The 23,159-nt window shown below is 43.6% G+C and overlaps 2 protein-coding genes across 2 annotated transcripts; both read left to right on the forward strand.

The window, feature by feature from the left end:
- The first annotated feature begins 6,835 nt into the window (after positions 1 to 6,835).
- On the forward strand, positions 6,836 to 9,770 carry LOC307084699 (progranulin-like). The gene is made up of 6 exons (XM_079749172.1): positions 6,836 to 6,877; positions 7,198 to 7,356; positions 7,565 to 7,888; positions 9,083 to 9,166; positions 9,299 to 9,421; positions 9,593 to 9,770. The coding sequence occupies exons 2-6, from the start codon at positions 7,198 to 7,200 to the stop codon at positions 9,596 to 9,598; spliced, it is 696 nt and encodes a 231-aa protein (XP_079605298.1). The 5' UTR covers positions 6,836 to 6,877; the 3' UTR covers positions 9,599 to 9,770.
- A 3,651-nt stretch (positions 9,771 to 13,421) lies between these two features.
- Positions 13,422 to 18,001, forward strand: LOC307085251 (uncharacterized protein). The gene is made up of 7 exons (XM_079749952.1): positions 13,422 to 13,658; positions 14,237 to 14,329; positions 14,589 to 14,741; positions 14,860 to 14,985; positions 15,745 to 15,777; positions 16,107 to 16,286; positions 16,820 to 18,001. Exons 1-7 carry the CDS (start codon positions 13,457 to 13,459, stop codon positions 17,548 to 17,550), a joined length of 1,518 nt encoding a protein of 505 aa, XP_079606078.1. The 5' UTR covers positions 13,422 to 13,456; the 3' UTR covers positions 17,551 to 18,001.
- Positions 18,002 to 23,159: the final 5,158 nt, after the last annotated feature.

Consider the following 23,159-nt stretch of genomic DNA (forward strand, 5'->3'; position numbering starts at 1 on the left):
CCCTGGGGTCACACTTTTCGGTAGGTCGCAGGGTTCGGTGTAACACCGGCGCAGTTTCTCGGTGTTGTTGATATATGGCTTTCGCTTTGCATGGTAGAGTTTAAACTTGCACTTCTAGATGTAGCGACAAACTATGTTAACTGACAATGGCTTTCTGAAGTGTATTCAATCTAATATAGGTTCAAAAATATTTGCAAATCATTGTACTCTGTTTATATTTGTATCTGTTTTACATAACGTCCAAATTCATTCATTCATTGGAATTGGGGTTGTACATGAAACGGAACGCAGCACAACATCACAACTCGGTTTAGTCCTTTTAAATCTCATGTGTGCAGAAATCCAAGAAGAAGAGGCGGAAGAAGCACAGGAAGCACGGGAGGAAGAGTAAGAAGAGGACGGCGTCGGGCTCGGAGCACGACTAGGACCTGCGGCCTCATCGCTGGGACCGCACTCACTACGGACACCCTAACCCTCCTCCTCGACTTCAAGTCCCATCCCTCAGACCGTGGCTATCCCCATGGAAGGACGCCTACAGACTTGTAATGCTGGTTTCTCGTTGGTGCAGAGAGAGTCTGGACACAACACTGTGGGGGAGCAGGGAAAGTCCTCCAACGGGACGAGCCACGGCTCTTTTCGCTCTTTTTTCTATTATTTGTAGATGATAGTTAATTGGTTGCGACGACGGGGCGACATAAACTTTGAAGCAGTGGCGATTCTACGTTCTGACTTTTGGGGGGGCTCAACCCCAGATAGCCACAGGGGTATATCAAGTATATAATGTCCTGTCCAAGATTTTTTCATTTCATTTATAGATTTATTTTTTCTGTCATTCCCCCCCTAGGAGATTTTTTCACGCCCTCCCTGAATTGAAATAGCCTACTATTGACAACCTGCTAATATTTATTTATTTAGATTAATAAAATTAGCGGAGATAACATCTACAACAATTTCCAAGTTCAGTTTATTAACAAGACTGCTAAGTCTGTGTGAATCTCAAAACAGAAACAAGAGCAAATTATTCACTTGTGTTTGCATTTAATTAAAAATATTTTTAAACAGTAAACATTGGTCACACATTGGTCAGCTTCATCAGCTTCTTCCCTTTAGCACCCATGTCAACTTTTTCTGCTCCTTGCACCTAATCATGCTTATCATGCTACGCAGCATTACAAGCCTCTGCAGACTAAAACATGAAGCAATTCAAGAAGAGGCATAGATAGAATCGCCTTGTGGTCAACTGTCATTTAATAGACATCTGACAGATTAAGTCAAGTTTTTAAAATTATTGTTATTATTATTATTACCTGGTCATGTTATAACACAGCTGGAAATCGTGTTTTTTCTGATAAAGACTAGCTAGCCTTTTTGACAGGCAAAACAGCAGAAACTATGTTAAGTGCGCTCGTGCTGCATTTTTGGTTTTGTCAAACAGGAGACGCCCACCCACCAATCAGAGGTTAGAGATTCCTGCAGGAAGGATGCGCTCGATTTCACTAGCCCATTTGAGCCTGTTCATTAGTGTACAGCATCCATTCTTTCATTGCTTGTGTAAAAAAAAAAGGTAGAATATTAGATTTGAGGACGAAACGATAGGGTGGGCTAAGGCAAAAAAAGGTCTAGCTTCGCCACTGCTTTGAAGTCACCGCACGGCTCTCTTGGACCCAGGGTTGAGCCGGCAAGCGAGGGCTGTGTTTTTGGTTTTGTCAAACAGGAGACGCCCACCCACCAATCAGAGGTTAGAGATTCCTGCAGGAAGGATGCGCTCGATTTCACTAGCCCATTTGAGCCTGTTCATTAGTGTACAGCATCCATTCTTTCATTGCTTGTGTAAAAAAAAAAGGTAGAATATTAGATTTGAGGACGAAACGATAGGGTGGGCTAAGGCAAAAAAAGGTCTAGCTTCGCCACTGCTTTGAAGTCACCGCACGGCTCTCTTGGACCCAGGGTTGAGCCGGCAAGCGAGGGCTGTGTTTTTCGAGCGCGCACGCGCGCGTGTGTGTGTGTGTGTGTGTGTGTGTGTGTGTGTGTGTGTGTGTGTGTGTCTGTGTGTGTGTGTGTGGTGTTTGAGAAACCCTGCGGAGTTGTAGAGCGATCGTTATGGCAGTAAATCTGTGCCATCAGATTTTGAAAATAAAAAGCCATTGAATTTTAAGCACTGAATATTTATGCATTGAAATAACGTATCTGGATTTTTTGCCTCTGAATTTAACTCAATAAATCATATTCAGCTTTATTTTTCAATGTTAAAAAATTCATAATCAAATATTCAACATGCCAAATTCAGCTACAAAATTCAATGTCTGAAAATTCAGTGTTAACGTCCAGGGACCCAAGGAAGAGCAATCGACCCTAGATGCTAGATCGTGCTCAAGCAGGGAGAGCGGGAATAAGAGCGTCACTCGCTGGTTCTTTCTTTCTTGATACAAACGTTAATTCTAAACAGCATTTTACACAGTAGCCTATAATAGGAAATTCTCAAAGGTAAATCAACGTCATTATAATACTGACTAGCTTTTTTTATGGGGAGAGAAGCCACCGAACAGTGTGACCCTAGGGAGCGCTGTTGCACATTTTCTGCAACATGCACGAGTTCGAAGCGTAGCCAGGTATGAAGTCGTTCACGTGCGGAAGCTTAAAACTTAACGTTTGTATCATCATCGATCACTTGGATTGGGGGTATTCTTTTTGTGACACCGGATGTACGTTAAGTGGCTGGAGCAAATAATTGATATGCCTCTGTGGTGGCATAACAAGAGCGCAACGAGCCTGCAGAGCCAACACTACTCCGCACCGAGTGACATGATACAGATATGAGGATGACTGTCGGGCGCATCTTCCCGAGGCACGCCGTGCTTCCACTGGAACTACAGGCTGCTGCCCCTTCAATTGCGCAATACTGTCGGCTCTGCGCTCTCGTTCCACAGTGGGCAGCGGGCTTCAGCATCACATCACAGATTGTCCCAGCATCACACCAAAGGCAAAGTGACCTCGGCGGATTGCCCCAAATTGCAGTCCCTCCAGAAAAATGCGGTGTTTTTTTGTGATTGTTGCGGCCAAAAATCCTTGATTATGCGGCACGTTTTCTTAAAAAAGGTGATGAAATATGCTGCATATTTATGCAATTTTATGCAATGAAATTGTGGGAACTTGCAAAAATTGCGGGAACTTGCGAAAAAATGTGGGAGCTTGCGAAAAATGCAGCTTTTCAACGACGTTCACGTCACGTAATTACGTCACTTCATAACGTTCTCATGGCAACAGGGGGAAAGGGCTGCTCTTGTGTGAAGTAAATGCAACATTTTTCAACTTTCTGCTAAGATATATGAGACTTTTTTGCAACTAAAATGCGGGGATCATGAAATCATGCAAGCCCTGCATATTTTGAGCGGAAATCTGCAATTTATGTGGTGAAAGTGCAGCATATTTGAACAAATGCGGCCCCCGCATGAATATGCAGACTTTGGCTTATTATGCATTGAATTATGTCCATCGTTTACTTCATAGTGCAGTTAAAAAAAACAAAAAACGGTGTGCATAAAAACAAAAACATAAATAAAACATAAGATCCCCCCCCCCCCCCCCCCCCCCCCACACACACACCTTGTTATTAAATGTGCTTAATAAATACATTTGATTTCAGTAAGGGCATTTAGTAAGGTCAACCACTGTTGCTTCTCTCCCCATTAAAAGCTAGTCAGTGTTTAATGACGTTGATTTACCTTTTAGCATTTCCTCTTATAGGCTACTGTGTACAATACTGTTTAGAATTAACGTTTGTATCAAAAAAGAATAAACGAGTGACGCTCTTATTCCCGCTCTCCTTGCTTGACCGCGATCTATCATCTAGGATCGATTGCTCTTCCTTGGGTCCCCGAACGTTAACACTGAATTTTCCGACATTGAGTTTTGCAGCTGAATTTGGCATGTTGAATTTGGGGACGTTGAAAATATTTACGTTGAATTTTTTAACGTTGAATATTTGATTTTGAATTTTTAACATTGAAAAATAAAGCTGAATAGGATTTATTGAAAATTGTAAGAGTTAAATTCATAGGCAAAAAATCCAGATACCTTATTTCAATGCATAAATATTCAGTGCTTAGAATTCAATGGCTTTTTATTTTCAAACTCTGATGGCACAGATTTACTTCCTTAGATCGTGGTGACATTATTCGGGGAGCTTTTTTTGTTCCGTTCAGCACTGAGCGATTTTCACGAATCACTCCATCTCACACACGCACCCTGTTAATAATGCAGCTCTACACCTCTATGTTGTCTTTTTAAGAAGTCACTAGGCAAGTACGGTGTTACTGTGGCACCAGTGTCATGCATGTGCATTTTAAGACCTCTTTTGTCTTGCCAGCCTCATATTGAAGCTGGACTTATTGACATTTTTGGCAGTCTAGTCAAGATTTATACAAGGGATAACTTTGAAAATGCTCTTTATGCAAGAAGGTTGATGAATGTGTTGACATTGAAGAATTCCTTATTAAAGTGTTCTTGTTTTAGATCTGACTAGAGTTAATATATTCACAGAATTTATTCCAGCATGACGTTGTCTTTAAACAATCACCTGAATGTTTCGCTATGCAACTGCAGTTTTCTGCTTGGCTGCAACATTCACCCGGGAACTGGAGAAATACCTTCATCACATTTGCTTCTGAACAAAATAAAAGATTTTTCAAGAATTGGACACTAAAGTGGCTTTTACTGTTAAAATCAATCTAGATGATAATTCTGTCAAAGCTTGTTAAATGCCTACCAGCAAGGATGCAGAAAAGTTGAAACTGCAATTCCAGTAGCAGTTTCAATAACTGCTACTGGAATTGTACTAATGTAAACAGCCTTGCAGTGGTGCACCATAGGAGGGTTTAATCACTCTATATGTAAATCCATTGCAGAGTCGATTCTTACTTGTGTCTTTCAAAGGAAAAGCCGAATTAGAAGTAGAAATGGTCCCGTTCACAATTACAAAGTAAATATAAAAAATATCGCTTTCTCTTCCCCTTTAATCCAGAAGGTAGTTTCAATATGTATCATAATTGTACATGATACATACCAGATGGAAAGCAACTGAACTTTGGCAAAACCCTTAATACAGACCTGACTTTACAATACTGATGGGAAACAAGGAAGCAACCCAAAAATATATAAAAACCGTTTAGTCAAACTTTGTTCCTTTTTGTTGTACACAACTGCTTGATTTTCTTTTCCTTCAAATACTTTTTATAAGTACCTATACAATTAAACCATTCCAGAAGAGACTTTTTGCTTATAAAATAGAGGTGTCTAGTCTATTTGTGGTTATTGTAACTTTATTTACTAGCGCTTAGTAGCTTGGTTATCTTTCTATTTGCTTGTCAGTGTATACCACAGGCCAACATGAGGCATATTTATTTATTAGGGGTCCCCTATTGTTTCTGTAGCATTTTTTTTGACCCCAAAATTCTGTAAAAGTCATACTGCAGCCTATACTGTAAGTCGAAAACTCTCGAAAAACTTTCAGGCATGGTTACCAATAACCCCCACTACCCATGAACCCAAATTTGTGGTACTGCACCCAAAGGTGGCGCTATTGTAAAAAAAATCATGTATTAGGCTTATTTCTCCTCACCAGATTGACCTGGACTCAAAATCCATTCATACTATTAATCTCTAGAATCAGATGCATCTATAAAACCCTGGTCTTCGACTCTAAAAATGTTTACTTTTCCCACAATTTCATATTAAAGGAAAACATGATAAAAATATTCACAGGCTACAAAAAAAAATTCACCAAAATCGCTGCATAGAATCTTTACACCAAGCCTCACAAAAATCATCAAACAGAATTTGTTTTATTTAGGTCCATTTGAGAAATATTGGCCAATAAAGTTGGAGCAGTTAGCCCATTTTTCTTATACGACCCTTTTGTTATTGTATTAAAAAAAAACATACAACTATATGACGTTACATACCCAAAGGTGGCGCTATTTAAAAAAAATATGAACTTGCCTTATTTCTCCTTACCAGATTGACCTGGACTCAAAATTCTTTCATCATATTAATCTCTAAAATCAGATGCATCTTTTTCACCCTGGTCTTGTGCTCTAAAAATGTTTACTTTTCCCACAATTTCATTGAAAAGCCAATCGTCCACAGTCTCAACCCATTTTGCCTATATGACCATTTTGTTATTGTATAACTACTATACGGCTATCATTAGGTGGATACCATTAACATTGCAAATTTTCAGATCTATACTCTTTTAAGAAAGCCCTTAATCCTCTTGTGAAATGTGTGCTTGGAGTTTTCTTGACGTGTGCTTATCAATGGTCAATGAGGCTTCATGCAGTTCAGGAATGTCATTGGCTCAATGGGATAATACCTTGTACTGGTGATTCTTAGGTTCAGTGTTCGAATCCCCATCACAGCATTATGAACAAGCTGAACATGACATTCTGTCATTGACACTCATGTAAGAAACACAACATTGAACAGCACCTGAAATTCATCAGCCAATCAACATTCCGGCTCATTAGTTTCCAAGAATCTGACTGCCAAGACACAGTATGGCATTAAGGGGAACATCTTCCCTTCCTAATTATGTCATATTTAAATATCTTCTGTATGTTCTTGACTTTTCATTTTGCTCGGACCCCGTTAATCACCGCTTGCGGTTATATTTTATTTTATATTTACTTAAATGGCATTCCATAAACTGACTTGCCATATAGATAACCCTTAAATAACAGCAACCAAAAGGGGGGGAGGGCAGTATTTCTTACTTCCTCATAAGTTGGCATATAAATAGTTCTGCTATTCTGAGTGAACTGAATAAATGTGATGCGCTGCATCTGATAGGAAGAGATCCAACCACTGCCAGGCTGAAAAGGTAAGTGACAACCACACATTTGGAAAATAGGTGTTGTTCAAGATTCAAGCCATTGTAATGCCATTTGCATAGGTAAAGGAAAGGTAACAACAATGGGACAAATAGACAAAGATAAAGAAATAGACAGAGATAAAGGTAGTGAGGGGGGTGAGTAGTTTTCCTTTATTTTGCGTGGTGAGGGTTTGAAAACAATGGGAAAGCACCACAACGTAGGCAGTCCCCAACACAATTGACCAACCCTCACCCAATCCCTGACCTGCTTGCCAAATACACAGCTCTCTGCACCTCATTTTTAATCAGACCAACTGTTCTTGCTCCAGATGTGGTGTTACAGTGTGTTGGTCCTAGTGGTCGTGGCCGTGGGGTGGAGTGTCCAAGTCTCCTGCTACGTCGTCTGTCCGGATGGATCGCTTTGCTCAAATGACAACACCTGCTGCCAGAACCTTGTCGGTGGATACCAATGCTGCCCTTACGCACAGGTGTGTGTCTGTGTGTCTGCTCATGTTCATTCTGTCACACATTTCCATCCAAAGCGCCTTATGGTGAACAGTTTGGAGACGCCAAACTGGGTCTTTTAACAAGCTTTTAACGGTTAGGCCGCTTGCTCAAGGGGACAGACCTTGGGACCAGGGAACCAGGGAATAACTAGACCCTGCTCCTTCCCCCCTGTGCATCCCTCTCTCCCAGGCGGTGTGCTGCTCCGACATGATCCACTGCTGTCCAAACGGCTGGGATTGTCATGTCAGCACCCAGACGTGTTCGAGGGAGGGCCATCCACTGCTCCGCTTACCCATGAGGCAGAAGGTGATCCATGGGGGGCCGGCCGGCTCCCTCTCTACCCTTCCCCTCTCACGCCTCCAGGGGCAGCGGGCTGTTCTGGGTCAGGGAGGAGCTGAAGGCCCGGGGGGGCGGCTGGTCGACTGCGGAGAGGAAGACGACGGCTCCTGCCCCTCGGGCACGGAGTGCTGCAGAGGGGCGGGCGGTGGCTGGCTCTGCTGCCCCGTCACCGCTGTGAGTGGAACCGATAAATAAAAATATATATTTAGGACAGCGGCCAGCAAAATATTTGTGAGTAGTTACATGGACCTATAAAGATAGTAGTAGTAGTAAAACTGCAATACACTGTGTGAAGTGGATATGTCTGCAAGTTGAAAAGCAAGGCTGCAAGACAGTTAAAGGAATCTACACAACAAATAAGTCTGTCGATTGGCATGGCCTAAAGTATCAGACCTCCTGGCTACAGTGGCAATGCAAATTCAATCGATACTAACAGCTCTCAGAGCTCAGTCAGCGAGAGGAAGGGAGATATATCTAGGATGTATAGAATGTATACAATTCATGAAATAGAATGTATACAATTCATTTTCATGCGAATAGCAATCATATAAAAAAGGTTAATATAATTGTATTTTATAGTTATGATTGATATTTCCACGACAGGAACTCCATTTTTCTTTTTTCGAATCAAGTGGAACAACAGAGAACCTTTTGTTTGAATTTATTTATTAGTGTATTGAGGAATTGTTTTACTAGCCTGGTCCCAGGGCAGACTCTCGTACTTCTTTCATTTGCACAGAGAGTCTGGACCTACTCAATTGACAAATGTTAACTCACTTTAAGGCGGGTGTCCGTTGAAGTTTAAAACTATTGGATCTGCCCAGTGCCACTCTGGATCTGCCATAACCAATCGCTAATGTTTGGCCGGAAATCACGTTGCCCGCAGGCTGAAAACAAACCAAACACCGTGCGTGAAGATGTCCGTCAACGAGAGCTGACTTAATGACATTGTTCTCAGCCACTCCCTCCGTTCGCTGATTGGACGCAGAAAATTTGGACGGAGAAAATACCGCAGACCCAGACGTAGAACTGAAGGGAAATTAAGATTGAGAAGAAGGACTTAGGCGGGCGGAGCCAGGCTATTGTTTTACTCTATAATAGGGAAATTGAAGTGAGGAAAGAACTGTGGAACAGGTGAACCTTTGTCACTAGTTTAGGGAGTATGTATTATTTTTTAACCATTATTTTCGTGCCATTGCTGTGTTTAATTAATTACAGTTAGATATCTTGATGAATACATCTTTAAACATTTGAAAGTGAAAATTAAACATTTCAATGTGCACGTTTCATTCTACCATTATGGTGTTTATTTAGTTTTTGTTGTCCTGCTGCTAAACCCCTTTCCCAAACACTCCCTGTGCCAAGCAGGACATAGGGGAGGCTCTCAGCCCCGGAGGGTCCCCAGTACACCCAGCCACTAAGACATGGAACAGGATCCTCAGGCTCAGAGAGGTAGGCTGGCTGTCCTGTCTTGATCAGAAAGGAAGGACGGAATGAAAGAAGCAAGGAGAAAAGAAAACAACATGAAAAGAAACGTCTGTTTGGAGTGATTTGATATCGATGTAATTCTCTTGTTTTTATTAGAAGGAGATGGAAGGGTCCGATGGCATGGGAGGGATGTACTGTGATGCGGTCTCCTACTGCCCATCGGGGACCTCCTGCTGTCAGGGCACTGCACACGGCTGGAGCTGCTGCCCTAACCACATGGTAACCATCACCACTCTCTCTCAGGCTCTATAGCAGTAGTTAAATATAGCTATTAATACATACGGAGAACACCACAAGTTATGCGGTTGTGAAAGGAACAAGTTATGAATTGAAAGCACTACTTCTGATGACTATTTTGAAAGTGACCCATTGCTGATTTTGTTGTTGCAGGGCTAGTGTTGTTCTGACGGGGTTCACTGCTGTGAATATGGCTATACCTTTGACCCCTCAAACCTGAGATGCAGGAAGGGATTCACTGACGTCTCTTCAGGAGCAAAGAAGTACGCTAGACCATACTGCGACACAAAAGCACATATTCTCAGCTTGATATGTGCAGTCTTAACTTCAAATACCAAACCATATAGGCAAAGCCTTATTCTTACATGTTCTGTGAGATTAATTGTTCCTTATTTGTTTGACAATTGTTCAATAAACTGGTATTCTGAAATCAAAATATTGTCCTGATAATCACTTATGCCAAGTGGGTTGGCAAATTATTTTGATTTCCTCATCTATGTGTAATGGTGGTGGAGGTGGTAGAAAAGACAAGGTGAGATGACTGCTGATGAAAACTCCTTATAGAATCTGTAATTTTGCACTTGTGAATGTATAACAGTTAAGACCATTCAAATCACAACGTTTGAAAGATGGCTTAACACACTCATTCTTAAAGTACCGGTACACTGCTTTATAAACCCTGGCCTTCACGAGTAGCCTGATATCAGACTACTCTCCGTGATTTTCTTGAGACTAAGCTTGTTTTGACTGAGCCTAATGACCGATGAGGATATTGAAATTCTCTTGCTGCATCATTGTTTGGTTTGGTGGCCTCTCCCCCAGGTTGAGGCCAAGAAGAAAAAGAGAAGCAGTGAAGAGAAGGACAGAATAACAGTAGGCCTATGTGCCTTCTACCACAGCAAACCTTGATTGGTCAACCATTTCGAACGATTAACTGATGAATATACAACTCTATATTTATTTTCAAATAGTCGGAATCTGAAATAATTGTATTTATTTGTGCATTTCTGAAGCTATAATGCACAAGTTTTCTTAAATTTCACAACGGTCTTTGGTAATTCAATATTTCGATTCTGGTGATTAGCTCATCCAATATCCCACTGGTCGTTTAAGAAGCCAAGAGCTTTACCATGCAAACCCGGTGAAGAAACCGTATGCACACTTCTACTGGTCTGCTCTGAGTCACGCACCATAAGACCTATTCTGGCACTGAGATGTACAACCCCAATCCCAATGTTGGGAATAAAAACAGAATACAATGATTTGCAAATCATTTTCAACCTATATTCAATTGAATACAAATACAAATACAAGATATTTAACGTTCAAATATATGCAAATATTCACTCACTTGGAATTCGATGCCTGCAACACGTTCCAAAAAAACTTGGACAGGGGCATGTTTACCACTGTGTTACATCGCCTTTCCTTTTAACATTCAAAAGGCGTTTGGGAACTGAGGAACCAAATTGGTTGAAGCTTTGTAGGTGGAATTCTTTCCCATTCTTTCTTGATGTACAACTTGCTTGATGTACAACGGGGTCTCCGTTGTCGTATTTTGCGCTTCATAATGCGGCACACATTTTCAATGGGAGACAGGTCTGGACTGCAGGAAGGCCAGTCTAGTACCCGCACTCTTCTATTACGAAGACATGCTGTTGTAACACGTCCAGAATGTGGCTTGGCAGCAGCATATGTTGCTCCAAAACCTGTATGTACCTTTCAGCATTAATGGTGCCCTCACAGATGTGCAAGTTACCCATGTCATGGGCACTAACACACCCCCATACCATCACAGATGCTGGGTTTTGAACTTTGCGCTGATAACAATCCGGGTGGTCCTTTCCTCTTTGGCCCGGAAGACACAACATCCATCATTTCCAAAAACAATTTGAATGTGAGTCGTCAGACCACAGCACACTTCCACTTCCACTTTGCATCATTCCATCAGATGAGCTCGGGCCCAGAGAAGCCGAATTCTGCGACCCACCGAAAAGTGTGACCCCAGGGGTCGCTGTTGCATATTCTTTTTGCAATATGCACGAGTTTGAAGCGTAGACAGGCATGACAAAAACATATATAAAACATAAGATCTCCCCCCAAACAATTAACTTTTTATTAAAGGTGCTTGATAAATACATTTGTTTTGATTTGATTAGCATTTTACAGACCCATACAATGACCGGGCGTTTAGTACGGTCCTTCACTGTTGCTTCTTTACCCATAAAAACTACAGTCAGTGTTAAATTGTGCTGAGTTACCTTTGAGAATTTCCTTTTATAGGCTACTGTGTGAAACGCTGTTTAGAATTAATGCTAGTATCAAGAAAAGAAAGACCCACCGGTGGGGGGAGATCTTATGTTTTATTTATGTTTTGTTATAATGCAAACGTGCATGTTGCAGAAAATGTACAACAGCGCCCCCTGGGGTCACACTTTTCGGTAGGTCGCAGGGTTCGGTGTAACACCGGCGCAGTTTCTCGGTGTTGTTGATATATGGCTTTCGCTTTGCATGGTAGAGTTTAAACTTGCACTTCTAGATGTAGCGACAAACTATGTTAACTGACAATGGCTTTCTGAAGTGTATTCAATCTAATATAGGTTCAAAAATATTTGCAAATCATTCTACTCTGTTTATATTTGTATCTGTTTTACATAACGTCCAAATTCATTCATTCATTGGAATTGGGGAATTGTGTATGTTTTAAAAAAGATTGAACGAAACTGGATACATATGTGATGTGACAGATACGATATAGAAACGTGAGTCAATACATTTTTCGAATGAAAAAACTGACAATGGCTTTCTGAAGTGTATTCAATCTAATATAGGTTCAAAATGATTTGCAAATCATTGTTTTCTGTTTATATTTGCAGGGCTCTCAAGTCTGACGCATTCGGTGTGAGACACAGGCAATTCAACCCATGCATACGCTCATACGCCACACTTCGTATTTCTCACGCAGAGAAATTACCAGGATAGCGCCCATCAATTTGGGCCGCTATTTAACAGTGGAACTGGTAGGAACCAAATGGGTTTCCCATACGTAGGGTAACCAGACGTCCTCTTTTGCCCGGACATGCCCTCTCTTTGAGAAACTTTTAAAAAATGGGTCATACATGTTCACATTAAATTTGCTTTGCGTTTCTCTGGGTTGTTCACAAACTAGTTAGGCTACGCCCTCCCCTACTCAGCTCTATTCGCTTTGCATTTGTGGAAGTGAGTAGGGGGAGTGGTTAAGTAGAGCCTTCAGGTTGGACGGTTTGACTTACTTAGTTACCGTCATGTTTTGTATTTTTTTTTTTTACTATTATTGTTTTATAGGGACAAACATTAACAAATTTCTCCAACAGGGGATTGATAAAGTTCTATCTATTGAACAGAAAGAAACACTTGGTCATACTTTACACACTTTATCACAGCATTGGCCTACTGAATGCCACAGATATATTTTAAGCATTGGACTGAATGCCACATACATATACAATTATGTTTTTGCACGTTTGCAACGTTTAAAAGTTCAGGGGAAAGTATATGCCTCTACTGGTGTTGCTTAAGCCAATAGCCTTTTGAGGCAGTGTTGTTTCTGAGGCAGTGTTGTTTCTGAATATTAGTGTTAAGGGCCAATAATGCTTACTATCATACATTAGTCACCATGTCTGTGGACACATTTGTATGCAGTCACATGTTACAATTTCAAAATCAAGGAAATCACATCACAGTGTTTTCGATCTTCCACAAGTACAAAACAATAATGGAATACCAATAAAGGTATCAACATTAAATTACCCATTAACAATCATAAAAAGGTATAGATATACGCACAGTTTACAAAGCAATGAGCCTCCCCCTGCCTATCAACCTTATTCCCAAGGGTCATGAACCCACGACAGTCTTGACCCTCCAGTCCTGAAGGTGGCGACAGAGCTTGCATGGCAAACCCTTTTTTCTCCACCAGTTGTTTGGCATTCTAGATATTCGGTGTGAACCTGAACGTTTGGTGAAGGTTGGGAAGAAATGTATCCTTCAAACATGTCTAAAATAGACGAGATCAGGGTATATGTTAACGAACGACTGCGCTCCGCCGCAGTGGAGATCCTAGGTGTGATCGAGAAGACAATAACGGACTATGAGGACCAGGCGTCGCATCTGAAGCGAGAGGCGGACCGTCAACGCAACCTTCTGGATATTGTTTTGAGACCAAAGTTGCCAGAAAATGGTTTGTAATACACCACACTATCGTCGTCTACTTCCAGGGAAGTGTTATATTTGAAGGTTTACGATATATTATCTCTTTACGTACGCTCCGAGACGTAATGCAGCACGAATGAATCACTCCCTGCTAATGTTTATTTCGGCATATCCGAATATGGATATGCTGTTTTTATTTTGTAAACTGTTAGAGGGAGCATTTGTCAAATTTAACGTTACAATCTTGGGTAAACTGTGGACAACATGTCATCAAGACCCCCCCCCCCCCCCTGTTTTGATTTGTGTTATTATTGTGTCAAATGATAGCATTGTTTTTTTCAATTAAAGATGTCTTATGCTGGAGATTCAACAGAGAAATAGGTCTGCTAGTATATTTAAGGTCATAATTAGTGATCAAAGTGGTTGTGATTCAGTTCAGAATTGACATTTTATTTATATACTTAATTTGAGACTAGTCTTAAAAGAGGTCCATAGCAGATAATAAACAAACAACAAGGGTTCGATGCAGGATACTCACAAGTGGACAAGGTAAGAAGTTCCCAGTACAAGGAAGGACTGCAAGGCTCTGTTCCCCTTCCCTTCCAGTTCCCTTCCAGCCCGCTGCCACCAACACACAACAACCAGAACCTGGATTCATGTGTCAGCCTCTCCCAGTCCGAAACCCCAGTCGATCCAGTGGTACGATATATGGCCTGTTTCTGCCTTTTTTCCCTCTTTCCCCCAAACAATAAAGCATAGGATTTGATAGTCTTTTTACATCAAAGCATAGGTTTTGATGTATGTTTCACTTAATATACCTAGTTGTTAAACCATTGTTGTTGTGGACTAAAGCCATGAGTTCATATATTTCTGATATAAAATTACAGTAGCATTAAATTTATCTATTTGTTCAAAATTCTATCGGAATCAATTTATTTTAAATTTTTTCTTCTTTCAGAGCCCCTATGTGCGTTTACGTCACGTGAAGAGTTCCTGAAGTTTGCTTCCGTGGGCTACTGTCCTTACTGCTGCAAGGCTACAGAAGCCAGTGAAATCCATCTGATCAAGAGGCACTATTTATTTGCCATTCATTACACTGACAAAGACGTTGGTAGGTTTCAGCTGACAGTAAAATAACTATTTATTATATTCTCTGTTTAAATGAATCTGTCTATATTGTCATGGGGAGTCGTGTAACATTATACTGTGTTATTCTTTGAATCGTTCAGAAAGGTTCACTGTGCCGTGTACCTGTAAGGAGAGGATTAAGGGACGGAGTCACTGGCACTGTCCAGATTGTGGAAAGACCATTTATCGAAAGAACAACTTTGAGATGCATCTCTCTAAACAACATGGTACGTTGCTACGTTTACTTATCTTCTGTGGTTTTGATATTTGCTGAATTGTACACACCTTGTTACGACCCTCAAGTCTAGGGTATAGAACATTAAGCCTACTCAAACAGTACAGACACACACATTTCACAAGTAAACAAAGGGTTTATTGCAACAAAAAACATATATAAAGCTCCCTTAAAGGTCAAGGAAGCTATATATCATCAGGGTGAGCCTGGGCTAAAATAATAAACACAACAGACTTACCTTAAAACAAAGTAGTCTAATAGCTCCAAACAGATAAAATGGTTAAGCCTAGCTCCCTAGCTCAACAAAAACAGGGAACAATTGGGAACCAAATGAAAGGCCACTCACTCCTACCAGCGTCCTATAGGGGCAACACTGAAACCTTTAACACATAAGGCCAAAATATGGCAAGGGTAGAAGCACCTACTGAATCAGAATACGAGCCCAATGACCACCGTGGCAGCCAACCAGAGAAAGTGCACAGCTAACAGCAAGGACATGAGTGCCTTTGTGATCATGCACCAGCTTGATGGAGCATGAGAGAGGAGGAGGCCTTTGAGCAGACGTCTTGGTTAGCCTCCACCAATCAAACATGCTGGACTCCAGGAAAGCCGTATCTGTAGTCCTAAAATTAAGGACAGGGAGAGGAAAACAGCAATGGGGGAAAACCAAAACCCCACAAATACATAGGAACGTAACACAACTGTTTATTAACTCTTGACCCTAAATGTGTTTTTTTGTTGTTGCTGACAGGTCATCTGTTACTGCAGCAAAGCCAAGATCCAGGTTAGTTGTTTCAATACTGTAAAATGAATGAATGACTCTATATCAGTTGGACAACAGTGTTCACATTTCAAGTTCAACAACATTGTGTGTTTGAGCCAAAATGTTAGACAGTCCGCAATGAAAAAAGTATATCGTCGCACGTTTTATTTTGAGTTGAATCTCATGAGGATACAATATTCATGAACTAGGATCCCTCCCAGAGTCGCTGAGCTCTCGTATTTGAGCGTCCTAATGAAACATGTTCAGTGGAGGGGCCAGTGGTCGGCGAGTGGTCCGGACTCACCGTGCGCCGCTTTGGCTGACCCCTCTTCCTCCTCCCGGCTGTGTAGAAGCGTTCCAGGCCTTCGCCCCGTTTGGAGAGGAGGACGGTCCACCGGAGGAGTGGCTCTGGCCCGGCTTCAACAGCCTGGACCAGGAGGGGGACGAGGAGGAGCCTCCCGCGCCGCCCCGCATCAAGGAGGAGGAGGAGCCGCTGTGGATCGGCCTGGAGGGGGGCCGGGAGCTCACAGGTGCCCCCCCCGCAGTGCGCCGCCCTGTGTGACCCGTGGCGCATCCCTAGGGAGGGAACGCAGGCGTCACCGCAGCAGAAATAACCATGCACTTTAAACGAGATGAGGTTAAAAACACACATAGGGATGGCAATCTGAATACTGGCTATATATATATACATCAGGGGGTTCCCCCGGTGTCCTGGCCCAAACAGGCTCATTCAATCTGGCCCCCTGATCATCCTCCTGTATAATCGGCTGACTCATTAATTCCCTCACTCTCCACCTCAAGCTGGTCTGTGGTGAGCGTTCTGGCGCAGATTGGCTGCCGTGCATCACCCAAGTGGGTGATGCACCCTGGTGGTGGTTAGTGAGGTCCCCCCCCTTTCTCTGTAGAGCAAATGTCTAGAAAAGCGCTATATAAATTCAATCCATTATTGTCAAGATATATGTAGACAGAATACACTCATGTAAATCGAAAAATAGGATTGACATGATTTAGAGGAAATGTGGTCTGCCTGTAACCACCTCTCCTCTCTCCCTGCCGTCCCCAGTGCCTCCTGAATGGCCCTGCAGAACACCCCAAGAGGAGCTGGAGAAGCTCCAGGTCAAGAAGGAGGAAGAGGAGCGGAACGAGTGGTGCTGTGAGGAGGAGGAGGAGGAGGAGGAGGCGGTGGGAGGGCCGCCCCGCGGTCCGCAGAACTCCATGGCAACGGTCGGCCACGTTAAGGCCTTCCATCAGGACCTCGCTCTGACCTCCTCCTCCAGCTTTGGAAACACCCAGAGCGAGGTGGAGAGAGGCGCCTTCGCCACCACGTCCTCCATGATGCCCCAAGTGGACGCACACCTGGGAGGAGAATCCACTGGGATGATGGAGCTAGCCGGCGCCTGGCCGCAGCAGCAGCAGCAGCAGCAGCCCCACGACGACTGTTCCCTAGGCAACTACAAAGACCCAATGGGTGGCCAGAGGGAGGGGGGCGGGGAATGGTTGGGTTTAAAGACGCCGCGGTTCAAGAGGGCGAAGCACGGGAAAACCAACGGTTCTCACGCCGGTTTCAGGTGGAGAAGGCCGGGGAGGTTCTCCCCTTTCCAGAGCCCCAGAGGCCCCCATCGATGTAAACTGTGTGGGAAGGCCTTCTACTGCGTCTTGACCCTGCTGAAGCACGCACAGACACACGCGCAGGACGCAGGATGTGTGTGCGTGGTGTGTGGAAAACATTCAGAGTCCAAAGAGGGCTTGCTCCAACACCTACAAACTCACAAAGAGAACTTCAAGACATTTTAGTTTAGTTGAATGCTTTCTGACGATAAAAGAGGAGGGAAGTTTTGTAGTCTTGGTGTTCAAAACAGATATTTATGCAGATGAATTAACGAAACTATGATTTAGTATAGGTTCCATTCTATGGGTTTGATTACAACGTTGATCAGGTATTGGTGATGTTGAGCAAGTTTGAGCATTGATTCAGTATAATAGTTAAAGCACATATAAAATGCAGTCTTCGTAGAACACAACATACTCTTGAAAACGGAAATCTCCGCTCCACTATATCGTCCAATCACAACCCCTCTTTAAAACTGGATCATACTGGAAACTGCTGTGAGTTCCTACTTGCTAACAAAGATTTCAACAGTTTCTTGCTATTACTTTTTTTATAAGCATGTGCTGATAAATTAAAAAGTACTTTCCAAATGTGTTTGATTACCTCAGTGACATTAATAGACAAATCCTTTTTATACCATTGGTCTAATTTCAAAATGAATTGTTTTCACAATACCTCTCTAACTACAATGAATAAAATTGGTAAAAAACTATTAGTTCTGTAAATAATTCCAATTATTTATAGCAGTCCGCCCCAGTTCAAATGCAGTGGAGGTGGCTCTCGAGAATGAACTACTCGTAATATTAATGTCATGACTTTGTTGAGTTTATTTCTCCAAAAGATGCAACATTCAGATATGGGTCATAATAATAATAACCTATATTTATATAGCAACTTTCAAGGTACCAAAAGTCGCTTGAATAATCTTTTAAGTTTGCTATGGTAAGTTGGTATGGCCGGATGAATATATATTTGTGTATTTATGTCAGTTAAGTTATGTAGCAGATGGTATACCGAGGAGCCAACTCCCCCCTGTTGTTCAATGGGAGATATCCCAACCTACACACGTGTTTACGAACAGACCATCAAAGCATCACCGTTTTGGTGAGAAGACTTGTCGTTAGTTTCCTCCTTCCCCAGCAGGACGTGCACTTCCTTCACAGCTCCTTTCCAAAGGCCTGAGGAGCCGCGTCCCGGTGGTACATTGTGGCCCCAGGGGGGCCCCACTCCTGAACCCGCCATACGGTGGACTGATTGAGCAGAACCTGCTCTTCAAAGAGACTGGCTTCTGGCTGACCTCTATGGGGGCTCTCTGCTCTTTGTACATTGTGACTAAAATATGTTCGTAACAGACCCTATCCTCACTTTGTCATGATCTTTATGACACAGTTATGAACTCATGCTTGTGAAAATCTTGTGTAGGGACCTGTAATTTTTGCATATAAAAACAAACGTATGCAAATGTATACAGATGTATACAAAGACATTATGTAAGTGAAAATATTAACGTTTTGTATTTGGACAGTGAGGTTCAAGTCACAGTGCTCTACATGAAGAGCAGAGAACTTTGAACTATGGTCCACGATCAAAGACATATAAACTTAGTCAACTCAGGCTCCACTTTGGGTCATTTTCAGTCTCATTCTAAATATTAGACTAAAGAGCTATGCCATTTCTTACAGTGACCAATTACACAAAAGCTTTTGAGTATTACTTGGTCCATTTAATACAGGCACCTGTCAATCAAACATATGACTTATCAGAAGATTCCAAGTCGAAAAAACTTTAACTCTTTGGGTTCTATGATGTCACAATGCATAGAGGGAGCTTATAGAATCTTTGGTGTGAGATCACTGGCTCTGAAGGATCCTGGGTTCAGTTGCTTGCCGACTCCTTGCCGTTCACACATCCTCTGCCCTTTGTCAGCGTTTGTTATTGATCGAGTGTTTACTACTGCTTTACTTTACCTTTCATCTTTATTCATCGTACAATCTGCACCAGGTAGGAGTTCTCGTTTGTTTCAATGTTACATTTCCACAAACCAAAACACATTTGACGACCTATAGAATGAGTAATATTTCAAAAGAGTGTGGGTAATAAAACCTGTTGCCACCAACATTTCTGTAACAACATACAGGAGATGGAGAAGTGTAGGCTACAGTCCATCTCTATAGCCTTTGTTTATATGCTACTATATGGTTTAGTTTGTGTTGACCTCCAGCAGACCTCCTCTAAACCGTGAACTTTGACATTCACGGGTGTGTAGGTGTTGTTGCTGGAGCTGGTTCCTTGTTGACCATGGACCCCGGGTCTCCGGGCTCCGGCCCAGGTTCCAGCCCGCATGGCACAGATGTACAACGGGTTGAGTTCCTGACCGCCACCCTGCCTCCGCCGGTGATCGATCACAGCCACTCAGCGAAGCTTGTGGCTTCCCAGCTGCAGGTAAACATCAGCTTCCACCTTGTGTCCATGTCCTAACTCATTCCCTATTCTTGTTGTCTTGTTGCTTTGGTCAAGCTCTTCATGTTGCTATTGGTCATGAAAAAGGGTATAAATTTGATTTCCCCTCTCCCATTGTCAGCCCCGTCCGCGAGCCCTCCAGTCCGGGCTCTGGCTGAAGGCCCTGTACCTCCTCCTGGCCCTGAAGGGGCTCCTCTGCTCCTTCCCGTGGGTCCAGCAGGTGCTGCAGCTCCAGAGAAGCCTGTTGAGGAGCTTTGGATCTGCCACACAGGTGAACATTCAGATCTTCCCTTGGCAAATGTCTAAATGCGCTTGTTTTCATTGACGGTACCGTGATAACTGTGATACAGTCACATTTCAGTGCACATCAACATTTTAAATCCCCATCTTCTTGCTAACTTTTGGTTGGTTTACTTGGATAAAATGACAAAGGTAGTAGTGTAGTGAGCACTGCTACAGAAGGATGTAAAGCAGGTTTTTCGCTGTGCATTTTGTATGACCCAATGTAAAACGATGTCCTCTTTCTCTCTTGTGTGAAGGACCTGCTGGCTCTCCTGGCCTCCATCGCCCGTGGCTTCACTGAGGCAGCGTTGACCCTCCACAGGTCTCTCCTGGCCTCCATCGCCCGTGGCTTCACTGAGGCAGCGTTGACCCTCCACAGGTCTCTCCTGGCCTCCATCGCCAATGGCTTCACTGAGGCAGCGTTGACCCTCCACAGGTCTCTCCGTGGGGCCTTCCCTCTGGGCACCACCTTCCGTTGTGGGACTTCACCCGGGGAAGAGAACTTCACAGAGAGGACCTTCTTGTCTCGGCCACGGCTGCAGGAGAAGCTGAGCCGTCACTCTGGTGAATGGGTTGGCAACAGCAGCAAGGGCGTCACTTTGTGTTGAAAAGTGGTGGGGACATGAGGGCTAAGATGAAAGGACCAAAACAAAGGGTTTTACCAACACTTTTTCAAATAGTGTCGGTAAAAAGCAATTCCTCTTTAGACACAATGTATGCTGCGAAATACAGTGGATGGAGAAGTGTAGGCTACAATCCATCTCTGTAGCCTTTGTTTATATGCTACTATATGGTTTAGTTTGTGTTGACCTCCAGCAGACCTCCTCTAAACCGTGAACTTTGACATTCACGGGTGTGTAGGTGTTGTTGCTGGAGCTGGTTCCTTGTTGACCATGGACCCCGGGTCTCCGGGCTCCGGCCCAGGTTCCAGCCCGCATGGCACAGATGTACAACGGGTTGAGTTCCTGACCGCCACCCTGCCTCCGCCGGTGATCGATCACAGCCACTCAGCGAAGCTTGTGGCTTCCCAGCTGCAGGTAAACATCAGCTTCCACCTTGTGTCCATGTCCTAACTCATTCCCTATTCTTGTTGTCTTGTTGCTTTGGTCAAGCTCTTCACGTTGCTATTGGTCATGAAAAAGGATATAAATTTGATTTCCCCCCTCCCATTGTCAGCCCCGCCCGCGAGCCCTCCAGTCCGGGCTCTGGCTGAAGGCCCTGTACCTCCTCCTGGCCCTGAAGGGGCTCCTCTGCTCCTTCCCGTGGGTCCAGCAGGTGCTGCAGCTCCAGAGAAGCCTGTTGAGGAGCTTTGGATCCGCCACACAGGTGAACATTCAGATCTTCCCTTGGCAAATGTCCATATGCGCTTGTTTTCATTGACGGTACCGTGGGAGTGTTATTGCGTTGATCGAGTGTGGGCTTTTATTTGGAGGGACAAGTGGTCCTTCTGAAGTGGTACAGTCACATTTCAGTTCATGACAACATTTGGAATCCCAATCTTCATGCTTTCTTATGCTTGGCTTACTTGGATAAAATGACAAAGTCAGTAATGTAGGTAGTACTAATATTCAATTAGGCTGTGAAGTCTGTTTTTTGAAGTGCACTTTTTGTGACCCAAACTAAAATGATGTCCTCTGTCTCTCGTGCTAAGGACCTGCTGGCTCTGAAAGTCCCAGGTCTCCTGGCCTCCATCGCCCGTGGCTTCACTGAGGCAGCGTTGACCCTCCACAGGTCTCTCCTGGCCTCCATCGCCCGTGGCTTCACTCAGGCAGCGTTGACCCTCCACAGGTCTCTCCTGGCCTCCATCGCCCGTGGCTTCACTGAGGCAGCGTTGACCCTCCACAGGTCTCTCCTGGCCTCCATCGCCAATGGCTTCACTGAGGCAGCGTTGACCCTCCACAGGTCTCTCCGTGGGGCCTTCCCTCTGGGCACCACCTTCCGTTGTGGGACTTCACCCAGGGAAGAGAACTTCACAGAGAGGACCTTCTTCTCTCGGCCACGGCTGCAGGAGAAGCTGAGCCGTCACTCTGGTGAATGGGTTGGCAACAGCAGCAAGGGCGTCACTTTGTGTTGAAAAGTGGTGGGGACATGAGGGCTAAGATGAAAGGACCAAAACAAAGGGTTTTACCAACACTTTTAGAATAGTGTCGGTAAAAAGCAATCCCTCTTCAAACACGATGTATATTGCTAAATACAGTGGATGGAGAAGTGTAGGCTAGAGTACCTCTCTATAGCCTTTGTTTATATGCTACTATATGGTTTAGTTTGTTGTGGCCTCCAGAAGACCTCCTCTAAACTCTAACATTTGATTGTCATGGCCGTGTAGGTGTTGTTCCTGGAGTTGGTTCCTTGTTGGGGAACATTGAGCCCGGGTCTCCGGGCTCCGGCCCAGGTTCCTCACCACATGACAGGGATGAAGAATGGTTTGAGTCCCCGACCGACACCCTGTCTTTGCCGGTGATCATCCACAGCGTCTCACTGAAGCTTATGCTGTGCCAGCTGCTCCTGCAGGTTAACATCAGCTTCCATCTCGTGTCCATGTCCACACTCATTCCTTATTCTTGTTGTTTTTTCTCCCTTGTCAAAAACTTCATGATGCTGTTTTCACTAAAAAAGTGCTGTGTAAAAAGTTGGATTTGCCCTCCCCCCCATTGTCAGCTGGAGCCGCGAGCCCTTCGGAAGGGGATCCCGCTGAAGGCCCAGTGCCTCCTCCTGGACCTGAAGGAGCTGCTCGGCTCCTTCCCGTGGGTCCAGGTGACGGAGGAGAAACAGGAGGCCAACACTTTCCGCCAGTCCACCTCTGTCTACCAGGTAACCAACACAGAGGGACACCTTTCATATCTCTTCTATCCATTTAAAATATCAAAACAAAATGTATGTATGATGCCGGCCAAAATGCTTTACTTCATTTTTTGCAAAGTTTCCATCACCTAGTGGGCTGTACCATTGTTTTGTAGTTTAGAAAGAATTTTGAATAGTTTTCTATCTCCTGAAGTTGTTGTACTCCAAAACGTTGACTACTCATTCCTAAGACCACTCTGTTGTAGCTACT

This window comes from Pollachius pollachius (genome assembly GCF_949987615.1).
Source record: "Pollachius pollachius genome assembly, chromosome: 13".
Classification (NCBI taxonomy): Eukaryota; Metazoa; Chordata; class Actinopteri; order Gadiformes; family Gadidae; genus Pollachius; species Pollachius pollachius.

Excerpts from the sequence above, each read along its gene's own strand:
- LOC307085251 (XM_079749952.1), top strand. The coding sequence starts at position 13,457 with ATGTATCCTTCAAACATGTCTAAAATAGACGAGATCAGGGTATATGTT. Across the intron at positions 14,330-14,588 it reads AAACCCCAGTCGATCCAGTG|AGCCCCTATGTGCGTTTACG; the intron begins GTACGATATATG and ends TTCTTCTTTCAG. Across the intron at positions 14,986-15,744 it reads GCATCTCTCTAAACAACATG|GTCATCTGTTACTGCAGCAA; the intron begins GTACGTTGCTAC and ends TGTTGCTGACAG.
- LOC307084699 (XM_079749172.1), top strand. The coding sequence starts at position 7,198 with ATGTGGTGTTACAGTGTGTTGGTCCTAGTGGTCGTGGCCGTGGGGTGG. Across the intron at positions 7,357-7,564 it reads AATGCTGCCCTTACGCACAG|GCGGTGTGCTGCTCCGACAT; the intron begins GTGTGTGTCTGT and ends CCTCTCTCCCAG. Across the intron at positions 7,889-9,082 it reads TCTGCTGCCCCGTCACCGCT|GACATAGGGGAGGCTCTCAG; the intron begins GTGAGTGGAACC and ends TGTGCCAAGCAG.